This window comes from Mustela nigripes, chromosome 3, assembly GCF_022355385.1.
Source record: "Mustela nigripes isolate SB6536 chromosome 3, MUSNIG.SB6536, whole genome shotgun sequence".
NCBI lineage: Eukaryota > Metazoa > Chordata > Mammalia > Carnivora > Mustelidae > Mustela > Mustela nigripes.
Window position 1 is genome coordinate 57432574 of NC_081559.1, and position 24358 is coordinate 57456931.

A 24358-nucleotide genomic window follows, 5' to 3' on the forward strand; every position below is an offset into this window, starting at 1 on the left:
TGTCTGCCTAGTATTCTGAAAAATATGGCTGGTGAACCATCTTCAACAAAGTCACCTGGGTTATTTATTAAAAGGAAGATTCCAGGACTCCATTCCAGGCCAGCTGATTCAGAATTGCAAGGGCCTGAATGCTGCCTTCCCGTCTAGATCCACTTGGCCAACAAATCCTGTTTGTTCTGACTTAAAAATGTCTCTTGAATGTATTCATCTTTCATTTCCCCTGTTCTTGTTTAAGCCCATCTTTGACCCACCTACAGCAGTAGTTTCTTATGGATATCCTTACTTTGTCTCCCTCATTCGTTTCTGTTCTACAGTGGGTATTCAGTTTACCTTTCTGAAACATGTTTATCTCCTGCTTAAAAATCCCCTATCCCCCCCCCTTTTTTAAAGATTCATTTATTTACTTTAGAAGGAAAGAGATGCGTTCACATAAGTGGAGGGAGGGGCAGATAGAGAGGAGAATCCTGAAGCAGACCCTACTGAGTGCAAGCCCAGTAGTGAGCTCAGTCCCTGGACCCTGAGATCATGACCTGAGTAAAAGTAAAGAGTGAGATGCTTAACTGGGAGCCACCCAGGCACCCTGAAAATCCTGCATTACTTCTTAGTGACAGGTTAAATTCTATAAATTTAATAAAGTAACAGTCAGGGTCCATTACAATCTGGCCAAACTGACTCTGCTGCATATTGTTTATGCACTGAGTATACTCTGTAACTCTAGGGGTTTCCATTCCAGTTATGGTCTGCCTGAATGGTGCCACTAGGGCTTTTGTAGTTCAGCTCAAGCTCACATGGAGGACCTGACCATTCTGTCTTAACACCCTCACTCTCCATTTTATATTCACGTGTTAGACTTCCATAAATCGAATACCTCCAGGCCCTAAATGCGCTGTACTAGTAACTTCTCAATTCCTTTGCTCTTTCAGAGTGAATATTCTTTATTCCCTCTCATTCTCTGCTTCTTGAAATCCTCATGTTGGGTGCCTGGGTGGCTCAGTTGGTTAAGCGACTGCCTTTGGCTCAGGTCATGATCCTGGAGTCCGGGGATCGAGTCCCAAATCGGGCTCCCTGCTCAGCGGGGAGTCTGCTTTTCCCTCTTACCCCTTCCCTCTCATTCTTTCTCCCTCTCTCTCTCTCTCTCAAATAAATAAATCCTTAAAAAAAAAGAAAGAAAGAAAGAAATCCTCATGTTTTAGGGCCTAGTTTAAGTGTCAGATCTTCTGTGAAGCCTTCCACAATTCCTCATTTTAATTGTTCTTCCTGTTGAGCTGTTATCCTGCTTACACCTTTTATTTAACAGGTTTTTTTTTTTTCTTTTGAGATAAAACTTATATGCAGTAAATCTTCAGTGAACCATTGGACAAATTTCTACAAATGCTTCTACCTGTGCTTCCCAGATCCCTATTAAGATATGATCATACCGGGGCGCCTGGGTGGCTCAGTGGGATAAGCCTCTGCCTTTGGCTCAGGTCATGATCTCTCAGGGTCCTGGGATCAAGCCCCGTGTCGGGCTCTCTGCTCAGCAGTGAGCCTGCTTCCCCTTCTCTCTGCCTGCCTCTCTGCCTGCTTGTGATATCTCTCTCTCTCTCTCTCTGTCAAATAAATAAATAAAATCTTAAAAAAAAAAAGATATGATCATACCTTTTTACACATTTATAATTGGCCTGCTAGTACGGTTTAATCATTTTCTTGCTTGTCTGCCTTACTAAATTATAAGTTCTGATTAGGAAAAAGGCAAAGAGTATGACTTTCTCTTTCCCATGGAAAAAAGGGGCACGTACAATGCATTCAGAACTAAACCAGTGTTGTCTGGTGTACTGATTAGTAAATAACTCAGCTCCTCTCTTAAGAGATTCTCAAAGACAGTGGCTTAAATTAGACAAATTTTATTCCTTTCACATACTATAAAGTGTAAGATGTTCAAAGCTGATCTGGCAGCACCGTCGTGTCAAGGACCCAGGTATCGTTCTTGTTCCCTCATCCCCTTGTCCTTCCACCACCCCTGAAATGTTGTCCTCACTATGGTGTTTTAGGTGACTCACCACAGCATCCCATCCATTTGGGGAAGGGAAAAAAGTGATGAGCTCCTCTTGGAAGTTGAAGTTACTTGCCAATGACCAGAATATAGTCCTCTGATGGTAACAGTTAAAAGGTGGAAATAACAGAAGAGAAGAGGATAAGAACTGAGGAACCAATAACATATATACTTCATAAATGATTTCATTTAATCTTCATAATAACACTGTAAACTGTTTATCAAAAGAAAATGAATACTCAGAGAAGCCAAGTAAATGGCTAGAAAATTGCAGATATGGGATCTGAATCCAAAGCCCTTACTTTGTTCATTCTATGTAATTGTGTTAGGAAGACATACATAAATGTTATTAAATAAATAGAGTCATCTTCACAGTGTTATTGCACATATTTTTATATCACACATTTTCACAGTGTCATATCATCTCTTTAATTCCAGGACACCCTATATAACTTTTACTCCATGCTTCTCACCATCTTGAAATTAAATGCCGTATCAGCTGGTTTGTAACCAAGGCCTAGTTTATAGTACAGTTTAACAAAATGACTACTACTTTTAAAGCTGGTATCCTATGAGGAAAAGTATATTGCTGTATTTCCCAAGAAATAGCTTCAGTCCTCTGTATTTGTTTGGAAATGCTATATAATCATAAAGTTGAGGGAGATTATATCATTTAGCCCCTTCATTTTAAAAGAAAGGAAAATTGAGGTCTATTGAAGATACAAGATTTATCCTTTATTTCATTCTCACTGCTGCTGCTTTTTAAGTATCATGGGAAGAGCACTAGCGTAATCAGTCATTTCTGTAAATAACCATCACTGTTATGCTGAAGAATTGTCTTAGGTTTAAGAATAGCATGATCAGAAAAATGAAGTGAAGCCTGGGTGGCTCAGTTGGTGAAGTGCCTGACTCTTGATTTCTGCTCAGTTTGGTGGCTTAGGTCATGATCTTGGGATCCTGAGATCAAGCCCCATGTGGGGGTTTCTCACTGAGGCACCGAGTCTGCTTGAGATTCTCTCTCTGTGCCTACCCCCATCCATGGCATGCTCTCGGTCTCTCTCAAGTAAATATTTAAAAAAAGAAAGAAGAAGAAGAATCAAGCTGAACAATGCATAAAGAAATGCTTATTATCCTAGCCTTTTTTTCATGAAGAATGGATATTATCTTAACACTAAAAACATCTTTGTAGCCCTTGGGAACCTGCTGTAGAAAGGATGACTGCTATTTGATAAATAAAAGGAATGGGTGAGATCATTCCTATCCATAATTCAAAACCTAGTGCAAATGTTACCTACTTCTCAAAGCCTTTCCTAAACCTCAGAAATAGATGTGACCACTTTCCCAATTCTGTAGCCTTTGGATACCTCAGAATGTGTGTGTGTGTGTGTGTGTGTGTGTGTATGTGTGTGTATTTTAAATTATAGCTAATGGTGCTTTTGTGAGGATAGGTTTTGTATTAGTTTCGTTCTCATTGTCAGTGGTGCCCAGTACAGGCTTTGTTTGTACTTGGCAGTGTTTTTATCAAATGAACATATCCACCGTGGCATCCTGGGAGAATACTTTGCAGTTGCCTTTATTTTATTTTATTTCAAGATTTATTTATTTGACAGACAGCAAGAGAGAACACAGTGGGGGGGGATGGGGGGGCGGGGAGAGGGAGAGGAAGTAGCAGGCTCGATCCCAGGATTCTGTGATCATGACCAGAGCCAAAGGCAAACACTTAACAACTGAGCCACTCAGGCGTCCCTGCAGTTGTCTTTAATAAACTGTTTTTGAATGAAGAATTTCAAAGCTATAGTCCCAGTTCCCTTGCTTATTGCTTTGTAGCTCTAGGCAAGTCATTTAATGCCCCTGAGCCCTTATCCGTCAAATGGGATGTAAATTTAAAAACAAAGAATTGGTGAAAGAACTTTGTAAAAGGAACATAACTCTGTGGTGGTACTCTCTGAAGCTCCTTGCCATACCCCACAAAAGTGCCTTACATGTAACAAGTAAACATAAACTTTATTTTTGCTAATTGATTTGAATAGTAATGGGATCCGTTTTATTAACATCTAAGTTTGGTCCTAGCAGTTGACAAACCTTTGTTGGAGCTGGGAAACTTTGGCAAACCTTTGTTGGAGCTGGGAAACTTTACAAAGGGAAGATAAGTTATCTCCCTTGCATAGACTACCTCTCCTACCTTAGAACAGTTTAATTACTGACCCAAGGAATTAATGAAAGAGGAAGCAGCCTGCTGCCCAGGGATTTTTTTTTTTTTTTTTTAGGGTGCTTCCTCCTGGGTTGGGCACACACACAGTAGACCCTGGGAGGAGGCAGAACAGGAACTTGTCCTTCATTTTCCTTCTCACAGGAAACACACTGGGGTGGGGTGATGGGGGAGGAACTACTGCCAGAGGGTCAGATGTGGGTGGGTAGGGACTATCCTGGCTTCAGGGGGATTGCCTTGGGTAGGTGGGAGTGCTTTGCATTCTGCTTGCCCAGATACCTTCTGGGGTATCAGTGACTTAATCTTCTTCTCCAGTGATGGAAGGAAGCCAGCAGATCAGACCAAGAATAAAGATACTACCATGGGAGGCTTTCCTGAAAATGTACTTAGAAGAGTGTTTCCAAGGCGGAGGTTGCCTTAGCTTGGATCTCCTGGGTTTAGGCAATGAGATTTGGGTTTGAGCATGTTTACTATAAATAAAACCATTTCCCTGGAGCCTGGCAAGTTTTGCAGCAGGCATACCAAAATGTAATTGAAATGTGACTGCCTCTTAAATTGTGAAATTAATTTTACACTTAACAAATCCTTTAAAAAAAATAGAGGAACAAGTGGCTTTAAAGTTCAGAGTGTTAATATTTGAAATCTGTCCAATTTAATTAGTTGGGTCCCAGCGACTGTTTCCTTTTTCTCTGGTCAGTGTCACTGATCTAACACCCGATTCTCTTACTGGATGTGAGATAGAAATTAAATGTATCATTTATTTAGTTGTATTGACCTGAATCATATCTCTCCAGCTTACATTCTTATTTCAGGAAATAGGATGCATCCATGTGGAATTTATTCAGTAACTCTTCTTAGTGACATTTGTGTGATCTAATTCAAGGACCTGAAGTGAAGCATCCACATGATTTACTTGCATATGATGCAGCTATTTTTAGTACTGCATTTACATTTTTAAAAACAAGAATGCACCTTTTTGATGGAACAGACATGCATTTTTTAGACTCTCAGACTCAAGAACTGTTGAACAAAGAAGTTTCTTCGAAATCAAGTCCAAACATCTTTTTTGTATTGGAGAGAAAGAACCTGGGGGTCAGAAAGATTTAGTGGCCCTGTATCAAGGTCACAGAGTCATTCAGTGATAGAACAAAATAAAAAGTTAGATGGGTTTCCAACTCAAGGTCTTACTTGTCTCTGATTTTAAAATATAGGTGTGTTTTATGTTGACATTTTGTGCAGCTTTTTAAGACAGCAATAGGTAAGTTAGCCACATAGTTACTTAAACCTCTCATTTCTGCATTAGCATTTTATACTGTATTACTGTCCTGATAGCTGCCTGTCCTTCATTTCTTTGCCTGCTTGTATGCCTATTTTTAATCTTGCTTATATTTTTATAAGCTGCCTTAAATCCTTTGAATGATAGAAAGTTATACTATTTGTATGCATACACAAGTATGGAATTAGGTAATGATGATTGTACAACATAGTGAATATACAAAAAGGTACAGAAATGTACACTTTAATATGGTGAATTTTATGTCACATGAATTGTATTTTAATGTAAAACACTACATTTTTTTAAAAAGCATTGTGTACCCAAAATGAAAGGACAGATGAAAGATTAGAGACTGTGATTATGAAGGATTTCCAATCATAAAGAAGTGAAATAATTTGGTTCCCCCAAACCCCACATGACTGATAGAGAACTTTATCTATTCTGTGGCTTTCGGAAGATTAAGAGAAAAGTCCTGTGGTATGGTTTTTACAGCTGGACAGGAAAAATCAGAATCATTACATGGCCCTCTGCTCAGAGCCAAGGAATGTGGTTAGAAATGTTATGCAAATTGCGATGATAAAATCAAATTACCTCCACTCTGTAAAGCACCTGTAGTTCAGAAACAGCAGGGAGTTTGGAAAACTAATAGGGAGTGTGGGTAGGACTGAAGGGATGTGATTTTTCTTTTTTAATGTACAATCCAACAGCAACTCTCCCTAGATTTTGTGCTAAAATAAGAGCATTTTCACACATTTTAATTGCTCTGCGATAACAACAGTGTGAACTCCATCCACAAACATTTATTATCTATTTAATTTCACTCTAATTTCAGTGTAGCAAGAATTCACCTTGTAAGTGGGAATAACTGTCCGTTTAGTAAAAAGAAATCCCTTCCCACATTGCTAATCCTGTTGTGCATTTCTATAATAAAATATTAATAACAAATGGCCTTTCATATTTCTCCATTTTAAGGTTGCATTTTTAGATTACTATTTTCAAAGTAGCATCTTGAACTGAAACCCCACTTGCATCTTGAACATCAGTAAAGAATATTAAAAATTGAAGAAGTTAATGTTTCTTAAGATTTCTAATCAGGGGTGCCTGGGTGGCTCAGTGGGTTAAAGCCTCTGCCTTCGTCTCAGGTCATGATCCCAGGGTCCTGGGATCGAGCCAGGCATCGGGCTCTCTGCTCAGCAGGGACCCTGCTTCTCTGTCTCTCTCTGCCTGCCTCTCTGTCTACTTGTGATCTCCTGTCTGTCATATAAATAAATAAAAATATTTAAAAAAAAGATTTCCAATCAGGATTTTAGATGAGACTTATTTGCCTTTATAAACCTTTATAGTACTTGGGGCTATAATCTTCATGATAAACTGTATTGAGCTGTCTATAAGATGCATTTTAGAAATGAGATTTGTATAATTTTGTATAATTTAATAGCTAACTAAATTGTTCTTATTATTTTCCAGACCTGTCATTTACTCCATCCTTTATAGTGATGCTACAGAACAGAGAGGAATGGATAAAAATATTGGTGAGCAACTCAATAAAGCTTACGAAGCCTTTCGACAGGCATGTATGGATAGAGATTCTGCAGTGAAAGAACTACAACAAAAGGTATATGGTTTTGGTTTTGAAGGTTCTTATTTGTCTTGGTAAATGGAAATTTGAGAATCTTTTGCAAGTGGAAAATACTGTATTTATTAGAAACTTTCTTGAACTACAATAACTAAAACACAGATATATATTGATGGAATTTAAGATTCTTATTTGTTGTTTTTTTTTTTAAATTTTGACCCAAGGGAAGAGTTCATAAAGAGCATTATCCTCCATAAATAATTTTTTAATTTTCAGTTTCAAAAGAGGGTTAATTAGAGGAAAGTTATTTTTGCATAAATGTAGTTTAATAGTTCCCAGGCAGATGTCTGTTACTGATCCATGATTAGGTCATCACTGGTCTGCAGCAAAATGAGAAAAATAATGTAGTGAACTTCTCATAATGCTAAAATTCTGTTCTTTATTCTCATACTATACTTCCATACGATCAGATTGTAGGGCAGAATTTTATTAACACTATTGTGAGATGATAATGAAAGTGTTTTTGTTTTTTTTGTTTAACGCCACTATTTAGGAGTGTTTTGGGGGTCCCCCGATACCATAAAACATATCCTGTGTTGGCTAGAGGGACTCATAGGATTTAGTATACAGTAACACTCATAGCTAAGATGTATTACAGTGACGTGATAAGACACAGAGCCAGATCATTAATGTACAACATCAAGCAGACTCTAGAGGGATCCACATGCAGGCCTCCTATGCTCTTTCCCTCCTGTGAGGGTTCACACAGAGTGTACCCTACCTCCAGCTTCAAAAACTTAGTCACACATATACAGTCCTTCTACATAGGGAACTCCATTTGAGACTCAAGAATTTGGGGAGTTTATTAAGAGCTGGTCACATAGATAGCCTGTGTCAACCAAAATTTCAGACTCTCAGATATCCTGTATCAGCCAAAATTTCAGATTCTCAGAACGAAAGTAGGTCTTCACCATAAATCTCATGGTATAGTCTAATTAAGCTGGCACAGCAGCCAACTTTATCACTTTTATCAGCTTTAAAACAAGTCAAGTTTCCAGATGCCAGCCAAGGGCCAACCTTGCAATAGTTTCAACAGGCAGTGGAAAGTGGGGATCTTAAATTGATTACCTCATTTAAGAAACAATTTTATTAGCCTTAAAATTCTGAAGTCTAAGAAATACGCTGGCCATGCAATTCTTAGTTTCTTCTATAAATATAGGAACTGCACAATTCTCTTCATCCTTTCTACTTGACACATCTGTAAAACTAGATGTTATATATACTTCCTTGTATTTCTCAAAAATCATTATTATTTGTGATTTTCCTGTTCATTTACAAAAGATTACTTCCAGTTATATGGGTAGACTTATGGACTAGGTCTTCCTTAATGGTATGTAAGAGAAATGGGCATAACAGTAACAGGGAGTTTTCCAAAATTATTGAAGTTTAGAATTTGGATTTCTTTGCCTTTCTAGCTCAGGTATAAGGCATAATCACTTTTTTAAAAACAACATAAAAAAATCCCAACTTTTATTCTTATTTTCCCATTAGGTTCAGTAAGAAACTTCAACAATCTTACACTTGTTCTAGGAAAGTTAAGAAACAGAGTTAGGGAAGAGGAGTACTGAGATATTCTTAGGTTGAAGCAGAAACAGAAATTTCTCTAACTACTCCTCTGCCTTCACTGGTAAGCAACCAGAAACTTGTGATTTAACCTTTTAACTGCCATGGGAGAAGCCTTTGCTCACATCAGCAATTATCCAAAGGAGGTTAAAGGGGTTTTTGGGGGGTTTTTTTTTGGTTTTTAAGTATTTGTCAAGTACTCAGGAATAGAAGAAAACATGTATACTCTCTTTCTTATATACTAAACTCCAACTATGCTGATTTATTTAAGAAAAATCAATGTGTGCATGCTGTATACTGGGCCTTTGATGAGGTTTTGAGGATGCTGAAACAAAATATAGTTTACACCCTTAAGGAACTTTCCTTAATAAGGATAAGTTCCAATAAGAAGATAAAAAGGAAGATTTATAGTTATGACCACAGTATACTAAGTGTTAGAGTGGAGATCTGTGGGGAATAACAGATAAACACAAGGAAGAAGTACCTAAATCAGTCTGAGAGAATCAGGTCATAAGCTCACTCTCAAGTCCGATGCTTGTGCTAAGATTAGGAGTTGGGTAGATGAGGAAGAAGAGTCCTGAAAGCAGGGGGATCAGTATATATAATAAAAACACAAAAGTAAGGGAATACATGGGACATTCCACATACAATAAGGTGATTCTATGGCTCCAACAAGAACAGTAGAGCAGTACAGGAAAAGCAGCTGTGAAGGTAGATTAGGGCCCTATCATGAGGAATGTGACTAAGTAGTTCATACTGTGTTCTTATTCAGTCCAAATTTACTGAAGGATTAATATATATGCTTTAAAAAAGTCTTCCTGGCATTGGGACATATATAAATATATATATACTTATATATATATATAAAACATGTATAATTATATATAAATATCTATTAATATATATGTTAGTTGGCCCTTGAACAACGCATGGGGGTTAGGGGTGCTGACCCCCAACATAGAGATCTGCATGTAACTTTTGATTCTCTAAAAACATAACTACTAATAGTCTACTGTTGACCAGAAGCCTTACCAATACATAAACAATTCATTAACACATATTTTGTATGTTATATGTATTATATACCATATTCTTAAAATAAAGTAAGCTACAGAAAAGAAAATGTTACTAAGAAAATTATAAGGAAGAAAAGTACATTTATATAGTAATGTACTGTATTTATTAGAAAAATATCCACATATAAGTGGACCAAGGCTGTTCAAGAGTCAACTGTATATATATTATATATCAGTGTAAAAAAAAATAAATGGCACTCATTTCAAGCAGTTAACATGAGAACTTAAGCATTAGGGATGAATTAAGAAAGAGGTCTAAGATTATTTAGGAAATAGAATGGAAACCAGGTGCCACCTGAATGCAGGCCACTTCTGAGTGTGATAACATAGATTCTAGGATGATACCCAGGTAACTAGAATAGAAAACTAGATTGATGGTGGTGCTGATAACTGAAAGAATCAGAGAAGAAGATAGAAATTTATAGATGGGGAAATAAAATGCATAATTAGGTTTTAGTTACGAGGTTTAGTTACCTGTGGAACATGCAACTGAAATTGTCCAATGGATGGTTGCAATACAGATCCAGAAGCCTTTATTACAGCCTTCAAAAAAATAGCATTTCCAGGTTCGAGTGTATAGGGCAAAGGAGTATTTGTAGGGTAAGAGTGTGAGAGGAATGAAATAAGGCCAACCAGTTGGTTATTGGAGAGTCAAAACTAGGTTAAAGAATTGACTATGAAACAAGAGGAGAAATGCCTATTCCTCTGAGAACTGGAAGGAACAAGAAAAAAATATAGATGTACACAAAGATAAGTTTACAGATTGGAAATGGTGGAAATTAGCAGGATTATCACCTATCATTTATATGTGGAATCTAAAGAAGTCAGACCTATTAAAAACAGTAAAATGGTGATTACCATTAGGAGGTGGGGATAAGTCTGATGGTGTTTAAGGGTATAAACTTATAACAAGTTGTGAATAAGCCATAGACATCTAATGCACAGTATAATAAATATAGACAATAATATTGTGCTATAATTATATACTGTGATAAATTTTGCTACAGAGGCAATCATTACAATATGTAAATGTATCAAAGTACCCACTGTATACCTTAAATGTATACAATGTTACATGTCAAATTTATTCAATAAAAAAAAGAAGGGTTGTAATGTAAGAGACTCTTTTTATTTATATTTATATTTTCTATGAGATACAAGGTGGGGTCATCTGAGTGAAGTGATTTTAGTATATTCTGTGGTAGTAAAGAATTGAAACAATTTCATTTAACAAATGACAGAAGAAAAGTGTTGCATTCAACATTTACCATGAATTTTTGGTGGTATCAATCCATGTTTGTTGGTCATTTTTTTCAGCAGTTTTCTTGGTATAGAAGTAGAATGAGCAGATAGCCAAATCTAGGATTAGGATATTGCAGAGTTAAGATAGAAGCATGGTTAGGTGGCTAGAAAGTGGGTACAAAAGCAATTGAAATTGTGTGCTTTGAAATACAAACTAACATCAGAAAGAAGTTAATCTAGGAGTCTAATAGGCTAAGAACAAAAAGAGGGTTTATGTCTGAGGTCTCCATGAAGAGAGAGAAGAGATACAGAAGGAGTAGAATAATGTGAGAGGTCTATTAGTAATAGACTATTACTAATGAGTTTTTGAATTGATGTTTAGGAAATTCATAATGTTGTCATGAAAGTGGATAGCCGGAGTGGGATTGAGAAATTCAAGAAACTCAGAGCACTTCATCTAAAGTGGTGATAAGATTAGGAGTATTTGGAGAGACCGTGTGAAAGGAAGAGCCAAGGGGCACCTGCGTAGCTCAGATGGTTAAGCATTTGCCTTGGGCTGGGGTCATGATCTGAGTCCTGGGATCAAGCCCCACATCAGTCTCCCTGCTCAGCAGAGTCTACTTTTACCTCTCCCTCTGACCCTCCTCCCTGCTTGTGCACGCTTGTGTGAGTACTTTCAAATAAGTAAATAAAATAGCTTTTTTTTAAAAAAAGGGAAGAGCCATACATTTTGAATGTGATAGAATGCTGGTATGTTGTAGGATAAACAGTTCTGAGGAAAGGCAGGTATAATTGAATTCCTTGTGGATGGCCTTTTGCTTGAATTTAAAGGACTACTGGCTCAGAAGTAGCAATGGTGAGGCAAGATAGTGCTTATCTTTTTGTTCTCCCACTTTCTATACCATCCATTGCCCAAACCCTATGGTTTGATGTAGACTACTTCATATGAGGGGACTGCAGAGGCATCTGTATCCTCAGAAGACAATGTAATCATCCCCACTTTAAAGCAGTATACCAGTCATTTTGAAATTCAGATTTATTAGCCATTACATTCTCTATAGTATAATGAAGTAGGAGTTGTGACAGAAAGTTTTATACTTTGATCTAATTCATTGTTTTTTTTTTAAATTAACTTTTTTCTAAAATGTTATTCCAGAAAGACCTATATCCTTTTGACATTTCTTGGGATTTTATTTTATGAAACATTTATTGTTTTTTGAATTATAGAATCTGATATGCCAAGTGTAAATCACTAATTTGTTCGAATCTAACTACTCCCAGAAATGAAATTGAACTTTAAAGTAAAACAAGCTAGAATCTCTAGTAGTAAATGATACAGACAAGCTCTCAAACTTACAGTATGAAAATTAGAGCAAAGGCTCTGAGTGGTGATTTTGGTAAAGGAAATTATTACTTGATTTGATTTGAAAAATTTTTTTTAAGGGTGAGTCTGTTTCTGAATTCTTTATTCTGTTTTACTGATCTCTATGTGTCTGTCTCTCTTCCAATACCATTGTCTTCCATTATTTTTATACACACTGTAAATTTTTTTTAAGATTTTACTTATTTATTTTGGGAGTGAAGGGCAGAGGGGAAAGGCAGAGAAAGTCTCTCTTTTTTTTTTTAAGAGACTTCTATTTATTTATTTTTTAAAATTTTATTTATTTACTTGACAGAGAGAGACATAGCAAGAGAGGGAGCACAAGCAGGGGAGTGGGAGAGGGTGAAGCAGGCTCCCTGTGGAGCAGGAAGCTCGATACAGGGCTCGATCCCAGAACCCTGGGATCATGACTTGAGCCAGAGGCAGACGCTTAACAGCTGAGCCACTCAGGTGCCCCGATGTGGAAATTTTGAATTCAAATGTAAGATTACTCAGGGGAGCTGATTGGCAGGCAGTCATTTAAAAGTTCCGAACAAAGAACGCCTAGTACCCAGTGGCTTCGTGGTAAATTCTGCCAGACATTCAAAGAGGAAGTACCAGTAGTCTTTCCCATACTCTTCCAAAAAATTGAACAAGGTGGAACATTTCTTAATGTACTCTATGAGGTCGTCATAACCTTCATACCAAACCCATACACAGACATTGCAAGAAAACTGCAGACTAATTATTTTTTATGAATATCAATACAAAAATCCTCATCAAAATGATAGGAAATTCAACAGCATATTAAAAGGATTATACACCTTGACCAAGTAAGATTTATTCCTGTAATGCAAAAATGTTTTGGCATAAAAAACTAGTCAGTGGAGTACACCACTTTAACAAAATGAAGGAAGGGGAACCACATGATCATTTCAATTGATACAGAAGAAGCAGTTGACAAAATTCAGACCCTTTTAAAACCTTTTAAAAACACTCAACAAATCAGGAATAGAAGGAAATATTTCAACATTCCTACCCAGAGCAATTAGGCAAGGAAGACAGTATCCAGATTGGAAAGTTATATATAAAATGATGTCTTTGTAGAAAACCTCTTAAAGATTCCATCAAAACCTGTTAGAACGAATAAATTCAGCAGAATTGTAGGATACAAAATCAACACACAAAAATTAGTAGGATTTTCTATACATTAATATTAAACAATCTGAAAAAGAAATTAAGAAAATTCCATTTGCAGTATCATCAAAATAAATAATATACTTTATATAGTATAATTAATATACTTAATATAGTATATATTGATATACTTAATAAACTTAGCGAAGTAGGTAACAGACTTATACACTGAAAATTACAAAACACTGCTGAAAAAAGAAAGACATCAACAAATTGTAGAAAATTCTGTGTTCATGGATTGGATTTTCCTTTCACCATATACAAAAGTTAACTCAAACCAGAACCTAATGTAAGAGCTAATATTATAAAACTCTTCGAAGAAATAATAGAAAGTTTCTAGACATTGGATTTAGCGGACAAAAGATTAGGCAACAAAAGAAAAATTAGGTAACTGGACATCATCAAAATTAAGGCAGCCAAGGAATGTGAGAAAATATTTGTAAATTATATATTTGATAAGGGATAGATATCTAGAATATATAAAGAAACTCTTACAGCTCAACAGCAACAACAAAACCAGTATTAAAAAAAGGCAAAGTGTGTGAATGAACATTCTCCAAAGAAGTTGTACAAATGACCTGTAAGTATGTGAAGTGATCCTCAGCATTATTAGCCATTGGGGAAATGCAAATCAAAACCACAGTGAGATGCAAGTTCATACCCATTGTATTGGCAAAGATATGGAAAAGTTTGAATTCTTGTACATTGCTGATGGAACTGTAAAGTGTTATAGCCACTGTGGGAAATATATGGTATTTCCTCAAAAAAATAAACATAGAATTACCATATGACTCAGCAATTCCACTTCTGGGTATATACCCCAAAAACAAAATGCAGTATATACATACAGGGGAATTTAGTTAGCCTTTAAAAGAAGGAAATTCTGACACATAGTACAGCATGGATGAACCTTAAAGATATTATGCTAAATGAAATAAGACAGTCACAAAATGACATATAGATGATTCTACTTATAAGAGGTACCTAGAGTAGTCAGATCATAGAGCCAGAAAGTGGTAGGGTGGTTTCTAGAGGCTGAGGGAAGGGAACAGAGAGTTAGTGTTTAAAAGGTACAGAGTTGGGCGCCTGGGTGGCTCAGTGGGTTAGGCCGCTGCCTTCGGCTCGGGTCATGATCTCAGGGTCCTGGGATCGAGTCCCGCATCAGGCTCTTTGCTCAGCAGGGAGCCTGCTTCCCTCTCTCTCTCTCTCTGCCTGCCTCTCCATCTACTTGTGATTCTCTCTGTCAAATAAATAAATAAAATATTTTAAAAAATAATAATAAATAAAAGGTACAGAGTTTCAGTTGAGGAAGAGGAAGAAGTTCTGGAGATAGTTTGTGGTGATGATTACACAACATTGTGATATACATAATGCCACACACATAATACTGTGGACACTTAAGATTGGTTAAAATGGCAAATTTTATGTATGTATTTTGCCACAACTTTTAAAAAAAAAATTTTGGTACCAAAAAAAAAAGAATGGGTGTAGCCTGGATTCTCTTACTAGCTGTTTTATTGCTGTTCATCTTTTTGTAGAAACTCACCAGCCTTTTACAACTTAGTTGTTCATACTCCAAGCCAGTTCTCTCAGTATTTCTATGAGAAAGTACAATTCAAGAACTCAGTTTAAGACTCCTGTTTAAGAAGTCAATGTGCTACATCCATTTAAGAGCCTTCTGTCAAGCAAATGTTTTATATATAAAACATTGTTACTTGGAAGGCTATTAAACGGAATCCCCAGACCTTCACTAATTTTTCCTCATCTGTATCATTTCAGAGGAGTAATGAGTTTTACAAACTGCTCTGGAGAATTATACTGCCTTTTATTTATCCTTAATTACCTCACTTAAATTTCAAAGAATGGTTTCTCATTCTATTATTAGCATCCTGGTATTGATCATCAAGTATATTTACTTTCCCTGGACCCTAAGTAGTTTTTCTTTTTTAGTTCAATACCAAATTTTCCACTGTTGTATCTAGACACTCTTCCCACCATGCCATTAAATTGTATTAGAATCTCTCATTTAAGAACATAACTGTTCCTACCTTTTCCTTCCAGGATAGCCTTTATTCTACTCCATACTGAAATGTCATGTAACCCCAGATAATGCTGATCCAGTTGCATCCTCCTCTTTATTCAATCCCTAAATTTATATTACATCATAAAACAGAAAGGAAAGTTATCATTCACTGAATGAATATATTTTACAAGTTTCACATACTTCGTGTTTAAATCCTCCTAGCCTGGCAAAGTAGATATAGCCCATTTTCAAATGAAGAAACTGAGACTCGGAAATAAGTTAATTTTTTTCAGCCAACATGGCAGAATGTATACTGAAACTAGGTTTATCAGAATCCAGATTTGTTTTAGTAATCTAGCTAAATCACAGCCCATTCCAGGTATTCAAACTGTTCTTCCCATTACTGTGAATAACCTATTTCAAGTTCCTCTTTTCTTGGATGAATTCTTACTTTGTGATTTATACACCTCTTAGGAAAGGAGGCTTGAGTATAATGCTTGTTATTAATTTTTCTTTCATTCATCCTATAACTTATGATGTCCCAGGTATATAATAAATGCTAGTTATTCAAAGATAAATAAAACATAGAGCATGAACTTAAAAGGTTCATAATCTGATATCGCTTATTCTATATGTTGCCTAGTTATAAGCATTCATATGTTACCCATGCTAAGAGGACTTCTGATTGCTCCAAAGTAGAGGGATATTTTAATCACAGTAGCCCCTGACATGAACAGCTTTTAAATGCTTACAGAATAAGAGAAGAAACTCTTATATAGTGCTATGGTAGAGTTGGCTTGGTCCTTGAATTAGTTACTGTCCAGAATAAGCTGTTAACAGACCAAAAAATACTGTGCTTAGATAAGACAGACGTTTATCCTCTCATGCAGCAGCCCAAAGTTGAGTAGCGAGGGATGATAAGGTAGCTCTACCATCCTTAAACTGTGGTTTCCCTCTCTGGGATTGCAGTGGCCATTCTACTTTGTTAACATTTCCCTGCCAGTGAGAACAGAGAGAAGCATGGAAGAGCAGATAGCTTTCTTTTAAATATGCAGTTCAAAATTTGTATAGGTCACTTCTGTTCACATCCTGTGAACAGAACTTAGACATATGGTCATATGGCTGTAAATATATTCTCAACTGGATGACCATGTGTCCAGGTAAAAGTCTATATTACTGAAAGAAAAAACAAAAATAGGGCACCTAGGTGGCTCAGTCATTGAGCATTTGCCTTTGGCTCAGGTCATGATCCCAGGGTTCTGAGATTCAACCCCCATTGGGGGGCTCCCTGCTCAGCAGGAAGCCTGCTTCTCTCCCTGTCCCATTCCCCCTGCTTGTGTTCCAAGAAAAAACAAAAATGTATATGGAGGAATAATTAACAATCTTTGCCACATCTTTTGACTGACTAGGCTAAAGTTGCTGGAGAATATCAAATATCACAGGAGTCCATAATGTGGGCTTAAAATATTTAATCAGCTTTCTTACTTATACCAGGTTGCTTTTCATCTATTTCTGCCACTGTTCTATGGAAAAAACCAAATACATTTAATAAAGAGTTAAGTATCCTTTCTTGATTCTTTGGCCATCTTTTTATGAGAAAGATCAGTAATAAAATAAATAAAACATTTTGAAATTTTAAAACTGGTTGCCATTTAAAATCAGATTACCATATTTATAAACGAATTTTCAGAAAACTTCCTACAGCTGATCTCCTGCTTTTCCCAAGATCTTTGCATTATGTAAAAAGAAAATGGGGTGCCAACAGGGATACCTGGGTGGCTTAGTTGGTTAAGCAGTTGACTCTTGATTTTGCTCAGGTCATGATCTCAGGGTCCTGGGATCAAGCCCTGCATTAGGCTCTGCACTCAGTATGGAGTCTGCTGTCGATTCTCTCTCTCCCTCCTCTGTTCCTCCCTCCACTTATGCACTTTCTTTTTCTCAAAATAAAATCTTTTTTTTTTTTTTTTTTTTAGATTTTATTTATTTATTTGACAGACGGAGATCACAGAGAAGCAGGCAGAGAGAGAGAAGGAAGCAGGCTCCTTGCTGAGCAGAGAGCCTGATGCAGGGCTCAATCCCAGCACCCTGGGATCATGACCTGAGCCGAAGGCAGAGGCTTTAACCCACTGAGCCACCCAGGCGCCCCAAAATAAAATATTTTTTGAAAAAAAATTTTAGAAGGAAATGTGGAATATAACATACTTGTCTCTTCTTGCCAGTTCTTATTTAAAAGTGAAAATTCAGCAATGTCTTGTATACAGAGGTAGAAATCTCTTAATTATAAGATAGTTCAGGTGCTTACAAAGAAAATTCCCTTTTTTTGTACTGCTGAGAAAAGTGAATGATACAGAATATTTAGAGCCATCTCATTTACCAAGAGCCTTACTGACTAACCAATGAGTCTAAGATGAAATCCTCGAATAAGACTAAATTTCACCATGTATTTTTTGTCATAAATTACAGATAAAGATTTTATTTATTTATTTGATACAGAGCATAAGCTGGGGTAAGGAGCAGAGGGGAGGGAAGAAGTAGACTCTCCCGCTCAGCAGAGAGCCTAATGCAGAGCTCAATCCCAGGACCCTGCGATCATGGCCTGAGCCAAAGGTAGTCGCTTAACCAACTGAGCCACCCAGGTGTCCCAGATCTAAACATTTGTGTGACAACAAATGTTAAGCCATTAAGGATTGTTTTGTCAGATTGCTTTATCCATAGTCTTGACCCATCTGAAATGTAAAGTGGCAGGGTTATGTTACCTCTAAAAGCTTGTAGAACATGTTTTCTAGGATTGTATGAAGGCATAATATTCCTTTATTATAGGTTCTATTTTATTTAATAATGCCTTTACTTTCACTTAAGATGTGAGTGGCTTCATTGTTTACCACTCTTCTTTTTTCCTTTCTTTGGTCCCCAAAATTTCTGTATAAAGTGTCCATGGGAATGGAGCTTGTTTTTTTCTACAGAAGCTGCTGGTATCAGAATAAAGATGCTTCTGGCCATTTCTGACTGAAGTTTTATTTTTTCTATTGTACATCGTCAGTACTTTGCCATAGACTTATTTTCTTCCTATCAAAATTTAAAATATTTGTGTCCTTTGTTCCCGAAATATGTCCTGTCAAAACTTTTAGGCAGGTATGCTAAGATACAAATTCAAGAAGATCCTTTAATAATAGGGAATGTTTAAATTACGATGTTCATTCAAAGATAGTCTGAGCAGCTACTCAGTGTATTGTATCAGGGACTGTTCTAAATACTGAGTCCATAATGATAAGCGTACATGCTCCCTGCTTCATGGAATGGTGGTATATCTAGTAAAACCGAGACTAGTCAAGAAATCTCATAAATGTAAATTATCAAACTCTGATAAGTATTAGGAAGAAAAGTGAACTGCTATTAGAACATCTGTTAGGGACTTGACCTAATCTAGGAAGTCAGAGAAGATAGTCTTTATGAACTGATTTTTGAAAGGGCAGGGTTGGGGTCCTTTGCAGGTATAAGGACGTGTGTTATAAAGACCCATTGGCCTAGAAGAATTTAAAGTATAAGGGAAATGTGTAATGAGAAGAATTAGGCAAGACTGTGTAGGGTTTTTAGAGGCTATATTAAGGATTTTTGGTTCTGTATTTTGAAAGCAGTAGAAAACGGTTAAAGATATTTATGGGGGAAGGATGGGAGGACTGAATGGGTGTTATGATTACCTATGCATTTTGCAAAACACAATGGCTACAGTCCAGAGAATGGATTGGTTGATACATTTAAGGCATGTAGTGTGAGGTTATTGAAGTAGTTAATTAAAGCAAGTTAATTCTTGCATGGTGATAGCGACATTGGAGATTTAAAAAAGTGGGTAGATTTGAGAGAGATATAAGATTAAAATTGATACTTGGTAATGGATTGACTATAGAACAAGTAGATGTGAAGGATTGTTCCAGCTTTCTTGATAGATAGTAGATATGTGGGTAGATAAATAATGGCGCCATATACAGAGAAGGAAGTGCGAAGGACTTGATTTTGCAGGGAACTAGGGTGGCAGGGAGAAAGAGAAGTTGGGGAGAGGAGATTATCAGTTCCGAATATGTAAAAGTTGAAATGCTTTCCCAACAACACTTGGCCACATAGATCTAGAAGAGAGACCTAGAAACCTCAGAGAAGAGGTCTGGGTTAGAAGGAGAAAGTTGATAGTCTGGTATATAACCTACCACTTCAGATGAGATGAAGAAAAAAGTATTTAGCAAAAAGAGAATCTTGGTAGAACTGGATATACTTACACCATATGCCATAGTGGTTATTTAGGGACTTGGACTTTGGTGGTCAGGCAAATCTAAATTCAAATCCCAGCTCCACTGCCTACTGAGAAACATTGGTCAAGTTACTTTGTACCTCTTTATGTTTCTTTTCTCACCTATGAAATGTGGGAGATAATCTACTCAGATTTAAAGAACTAAAATAAAATAGAACACTCTGATTTTGGTACATAGTAAATGTTCAGTGAAATGACCATATGATGATAATGTATTGTTGAAAATTTTGGTTACGAAATAGTTCAGTTTTTGAAAAGTAAGATACATATATATGTGCACAGAAGTTCTGAGAGAGTACATACCAAAGTGTCAGTAATTAACTCTGAGAAGGAATGGAAGTCACAGTTAAGGAAGAGACTCACTTTTACCTTGTACATGTGTGGGGTTTTGTTGTGGACGTGATGGTAGACATTTTGTTGTTGTTTCGTATTTTCTCAACAAATGTGCTGCTTTTGTAGTTTTTAACAGCCGTTAATTGTTCCTTAATCATTTTTTATTATTTTTTTTCTCTTTGTAAACTTTGAACAACCGGGGACAGCTGGGGTTCTTGGTTTTTTTGCTTGACAAAATGTTTTTGATTCAATGGAGGTACCACAATTCTTTCTCAGAAAAAAACTTCAGAGTCCTAGGTTACAGTGAACTAGAAGAAAGACTGAGAAAACTGGCTTAGAGCATGGGGAGGTTATAATATTATATATATATAATATAATGTATATAATATGACATATTATCCATGTTCAGTGGTAATCAAAGCTTTAGTTAATGGATGCATACACTGCATATTATGCTAACAGATATTATATAGATATCTTGCTCATTATTAAAGGAAAGGAACTAACATTTGCAAAAAGCTTACTATGTTCCAGATAATTTATACACAACATTTTCTTCGGTTCTTCAGGCAAATACCATTTTCATTTCAGAAAAAAAGAAGCCAAAGCTCAGAGAAACTAAGTAAATTAATCAGAACCAGAACACAAGATCATAAAATAAAAATAGTTTTTCATTCTTTATCATTTGACATGCTGAGAAATTGGTGGCAGCACTGTCATTAAATAGTAGATAATCAGATTGATTATCTGATCTGTCAAATTGCAGTCTAGGTAATTTTTTATGGGACTGGGGACCCTGGGGTGGGGGGGGAATATAACTAGGTTATAAGAAACTATAGCAGAGAATGGTTGAAGAATAAGCTGTGTAAACCAGGATCTCTGAGTTGTTAATCCTATACAATCTCTCTCTCTCTCTTTTTTTTTACTTAAAATTGAAGTCGATATTTAGTTTACCCAGAGTTTCAAGATAAGGTAGTTTGTGATTGAAGTGTTGCATATTGGGACAGTCGTTGTTTAATTGTCTATCTCATGAACTGTGGAGTTTCCTTGTTGAGAGCATTTATGATAGCCTTCTATAAAGCTTTTGTTCTCTTTGTTAATCTTGGAACAGTCTGAAAGGTTTTAAATTAAGATTCTTTTTTTAACCAATTCAATTTGTTTAATTCCTGTTGTCTTTATACCAGAAGAAAATAGGAAAACAATGGTATTTTTGAGAATATTGAGATTAGTTCTTGAGGATGAAAAGAGATGATGTTTGACCTTTTGTAAGTATCATTGATGATGAGGGGCACTTGAACTTTTGTTCCTCCATCTAGGAAATAAGTGCTTTGAGAAATACAAAAAAATGACAGTTTTCAGTGTCAGCAGTAGGAAAAAAAAATTCAATTTATAGAACTCTTTTAATATTTATGAAACCCATGAAAACTTGAGCAGCTGTATATCCAAAATTATAGAGAATATGCTGCCTTAGTTTTGAAGATGAATTGAAATTTTCCCTGGATAAAGGGGCAGTTCTAAAGATAAGCTTTATTTTGTTTATGACCAGGGAAGGACATGTATGGACAACCATTTTTAATAAATAAAAAATGACTACTGTATTGATCAGCATTGTTTTAAGTTTTGCTTTTGAACACTAAGAAAGACTGCAGAGTACATTATGGCACAAGTACCTAAGTACCTGTTTACCTCTTTAGATGCTGGTAGACCACTTGTTTTGCTAGTCTTTGGAATTGGAAGGCATGTCAAATACACAGAAGCCAGAGTCATCTTGGCCAGATGGTGTTTGATACAGATGGATGGTTAGTTGTCATGCAGATCTCCTAGTTGGTAACTTGTTGCTGCCATCTGACTCAAAGAATCATTCACACACACTGGCTGTCAAAAGCATCTTCTCTTCTGTCTGTTTTAGCTGTCATGTCTGTGCTCTGTACAGAAGTGTTGACAAGACATTGCTGTTGTACATTTTCAATGTGGTTGTTAGTGATTTTTCTGTTTTGTGAGGTCTTTGATAGGGCTGCAATCTACTTGGTTTGTAATTGTATTGTTTTTTTTAAAAATACTGTGACAATACGATTATCTGACCTTTAAAAAGGACCTTTCAAGTTGTAAGTTTATTCAGATCTGTTCAGTGAACAAAAGCATTTAATAAAAAGAAAAAACCTTACTGTTTCAGTTTATATATATATAACAAATGTATATATATATACACACATATATAAAACAAATTTATTTCTGCTCTTTCCCAGTTTGATACAATATCTTCTTTTGAACTTTCCCTCATAACCTTGTGGTCAAAATCTTTATACTATTTTCTAAATATGTATTTTCTTTTCTTGAATTGGTACTTTTTTGCTAATGATGTAAGCTTCCCTTTTTTCCAAAAAGAAAACCAAAAAATCAAAAAACTTTCGATATTGCCTGTCTTTTGTGCCCATTTTTCAAACTTAATTTCCTTTTGTCTTATTCACCTACTGACCTGTCTCCATTTCTCCTGTTTCCTTTATAAAATATAAGCAAAGCTTTTTCTCCATTCTTTCAGGTAACTTCTGAAGTCATGTCTATTTCTCTGATACTTAACAACTTAATTAACAACTTATTGTCTATTTATTCCACTAGTATTTACTGAGCATCTCATTTGCCAGCCACTGTGCTGTATTCTAGAGGTACCAGAAGAAAATAGCCTCTACCCTTGAAGAGGTCATAGTCTAAAGCAAAATCAGAAATATAATTAGACTAGAATACTATAATTGCTATAATGTAAGTATGTGTAAAAAGCAGTTAGAAAACAAAGACCATTGCTATTCTTTCCCCCCCACTGAACTTCCAGAATATCAGTGTTTAAGTTATTACAAGTTTGCTGGAGTTTATAAAGTACTTTATTAAGTAGTTTAAGACATAGTTCAAAACTTCAACTTTTTTCTCAGCCAATGAATACATTTTCAGCGTTATTCATTTACTACACTATTTTATATGTAGGTGTGCTAAAATATGTTTCTAAGCCAGAGACTAAAAGATGAATATTACCTGGTAGAGCCTTTTGAGTTGGTTCCAAAAGAAAATACAAGTCCTTTGGTTTTCCATGAAGGTGGGGGAAAAAAACACATAGTAGAAGGAGAATGAGCTGAGGTTTGAGTAACTTACACACTTATTCTGGGCCTGTGATTGCTAAGTTTTCTGTACTGGTTACTTAGTGTTTGGATGGTAAAATATTTTTACCTATCGAAATGTAGTTAAAGAATGGGCAATTATTGGTCAGTGTTTATGAAGAACTTTGAGTTCTTTGGAGAAAGTTGTAAATACGCAGAAGTAGATTCTGAAGAAGTAATATCAGCATGTTTGCTGATTCCTCAGCCTGGTGGTTCTGTGTAGCCCAGGTAAATTTAAGCTATTACAGAATTTGCTATAGACCTTTAAATCCTTTCAGTCAACCTGCTCACTCTAGGGTTTTGATTATAAAGTTATATAGGAATAAGATGTCTTGTTGTAAGAGGCATGGCCCTGGTATTTAAGGTTTTGTTCTGAGACTCATAATCACAGGTCATATGGCCCAGATGGACACACAACATACATTCTTCTATTTATAAAAATAAAATTAGACTTCTTTTTCTTTCTAACTTGGATTCTTTATTTCCTTCTTTTTTTCCATCAAGCATGTACTATATACATAGTACAAGGATGTACTTACTATGTATAAGTTACTTTGCAGAGTTCTGTGGGGGGTATCAAGTTATATAACACTACTCTCGGGAAACATGCAAAGAAACAAACCACTTGAGTTACTTAGCAGCTCTGTCAGTTATTCTTGTTTGAAGTGTATAACTATAATATTTCACCCTTTATTTGGGAAAATGTGGTATTTTGCTTTAATTTCGTAAGCTAATTTATTTTGGGAAACTAGGAACAGCTGTGTAATTTATAAAGAACTTTTAAGCTTATTGGTCTCTGAAAATAATAATTTCACTAATTTTGAACTTTGATAAAAATTGAATTCAAAATCAAATATTTTTTTAAGATTTTATTTATTTATTTAAGAGAGTGAGAGAGCACAAGCAGGGAGAGCCCCAGAGGGAGATGGAGAAATAGGCTCCCTGCTGAGCTGAGCAGGTAGCCC

General features: G+C 36.0%; 1 protein-coding gene across 8 annotated transcripts in view; it reads left to right on the top strand.

Annotated features, from left to right (window-relative positions):
- The window catches only part of TANK (TRAF family member associated NFKB activator), an 88783-nt gene that overhangs the window by 28119 nt on the left and 36306 nt on the right, over positions 1-24358 (top strand). For all 8 annotated transcript variants that reach the window (XM_059394071.1, XM_059394065.1, XM_059394070.1 and 5 more), the window contains one exon: positions 6985-7132. In XM_059394071.1, the coding sequence (XP_059250054.1) occupies positions 7034-7132 (99 nt within the window). In that variant the 5' untranslated portion in view covers positions 6985-7033. The remainder of the gene's footprint in view (positions 1-6984; positions 7133-24358) is intronic.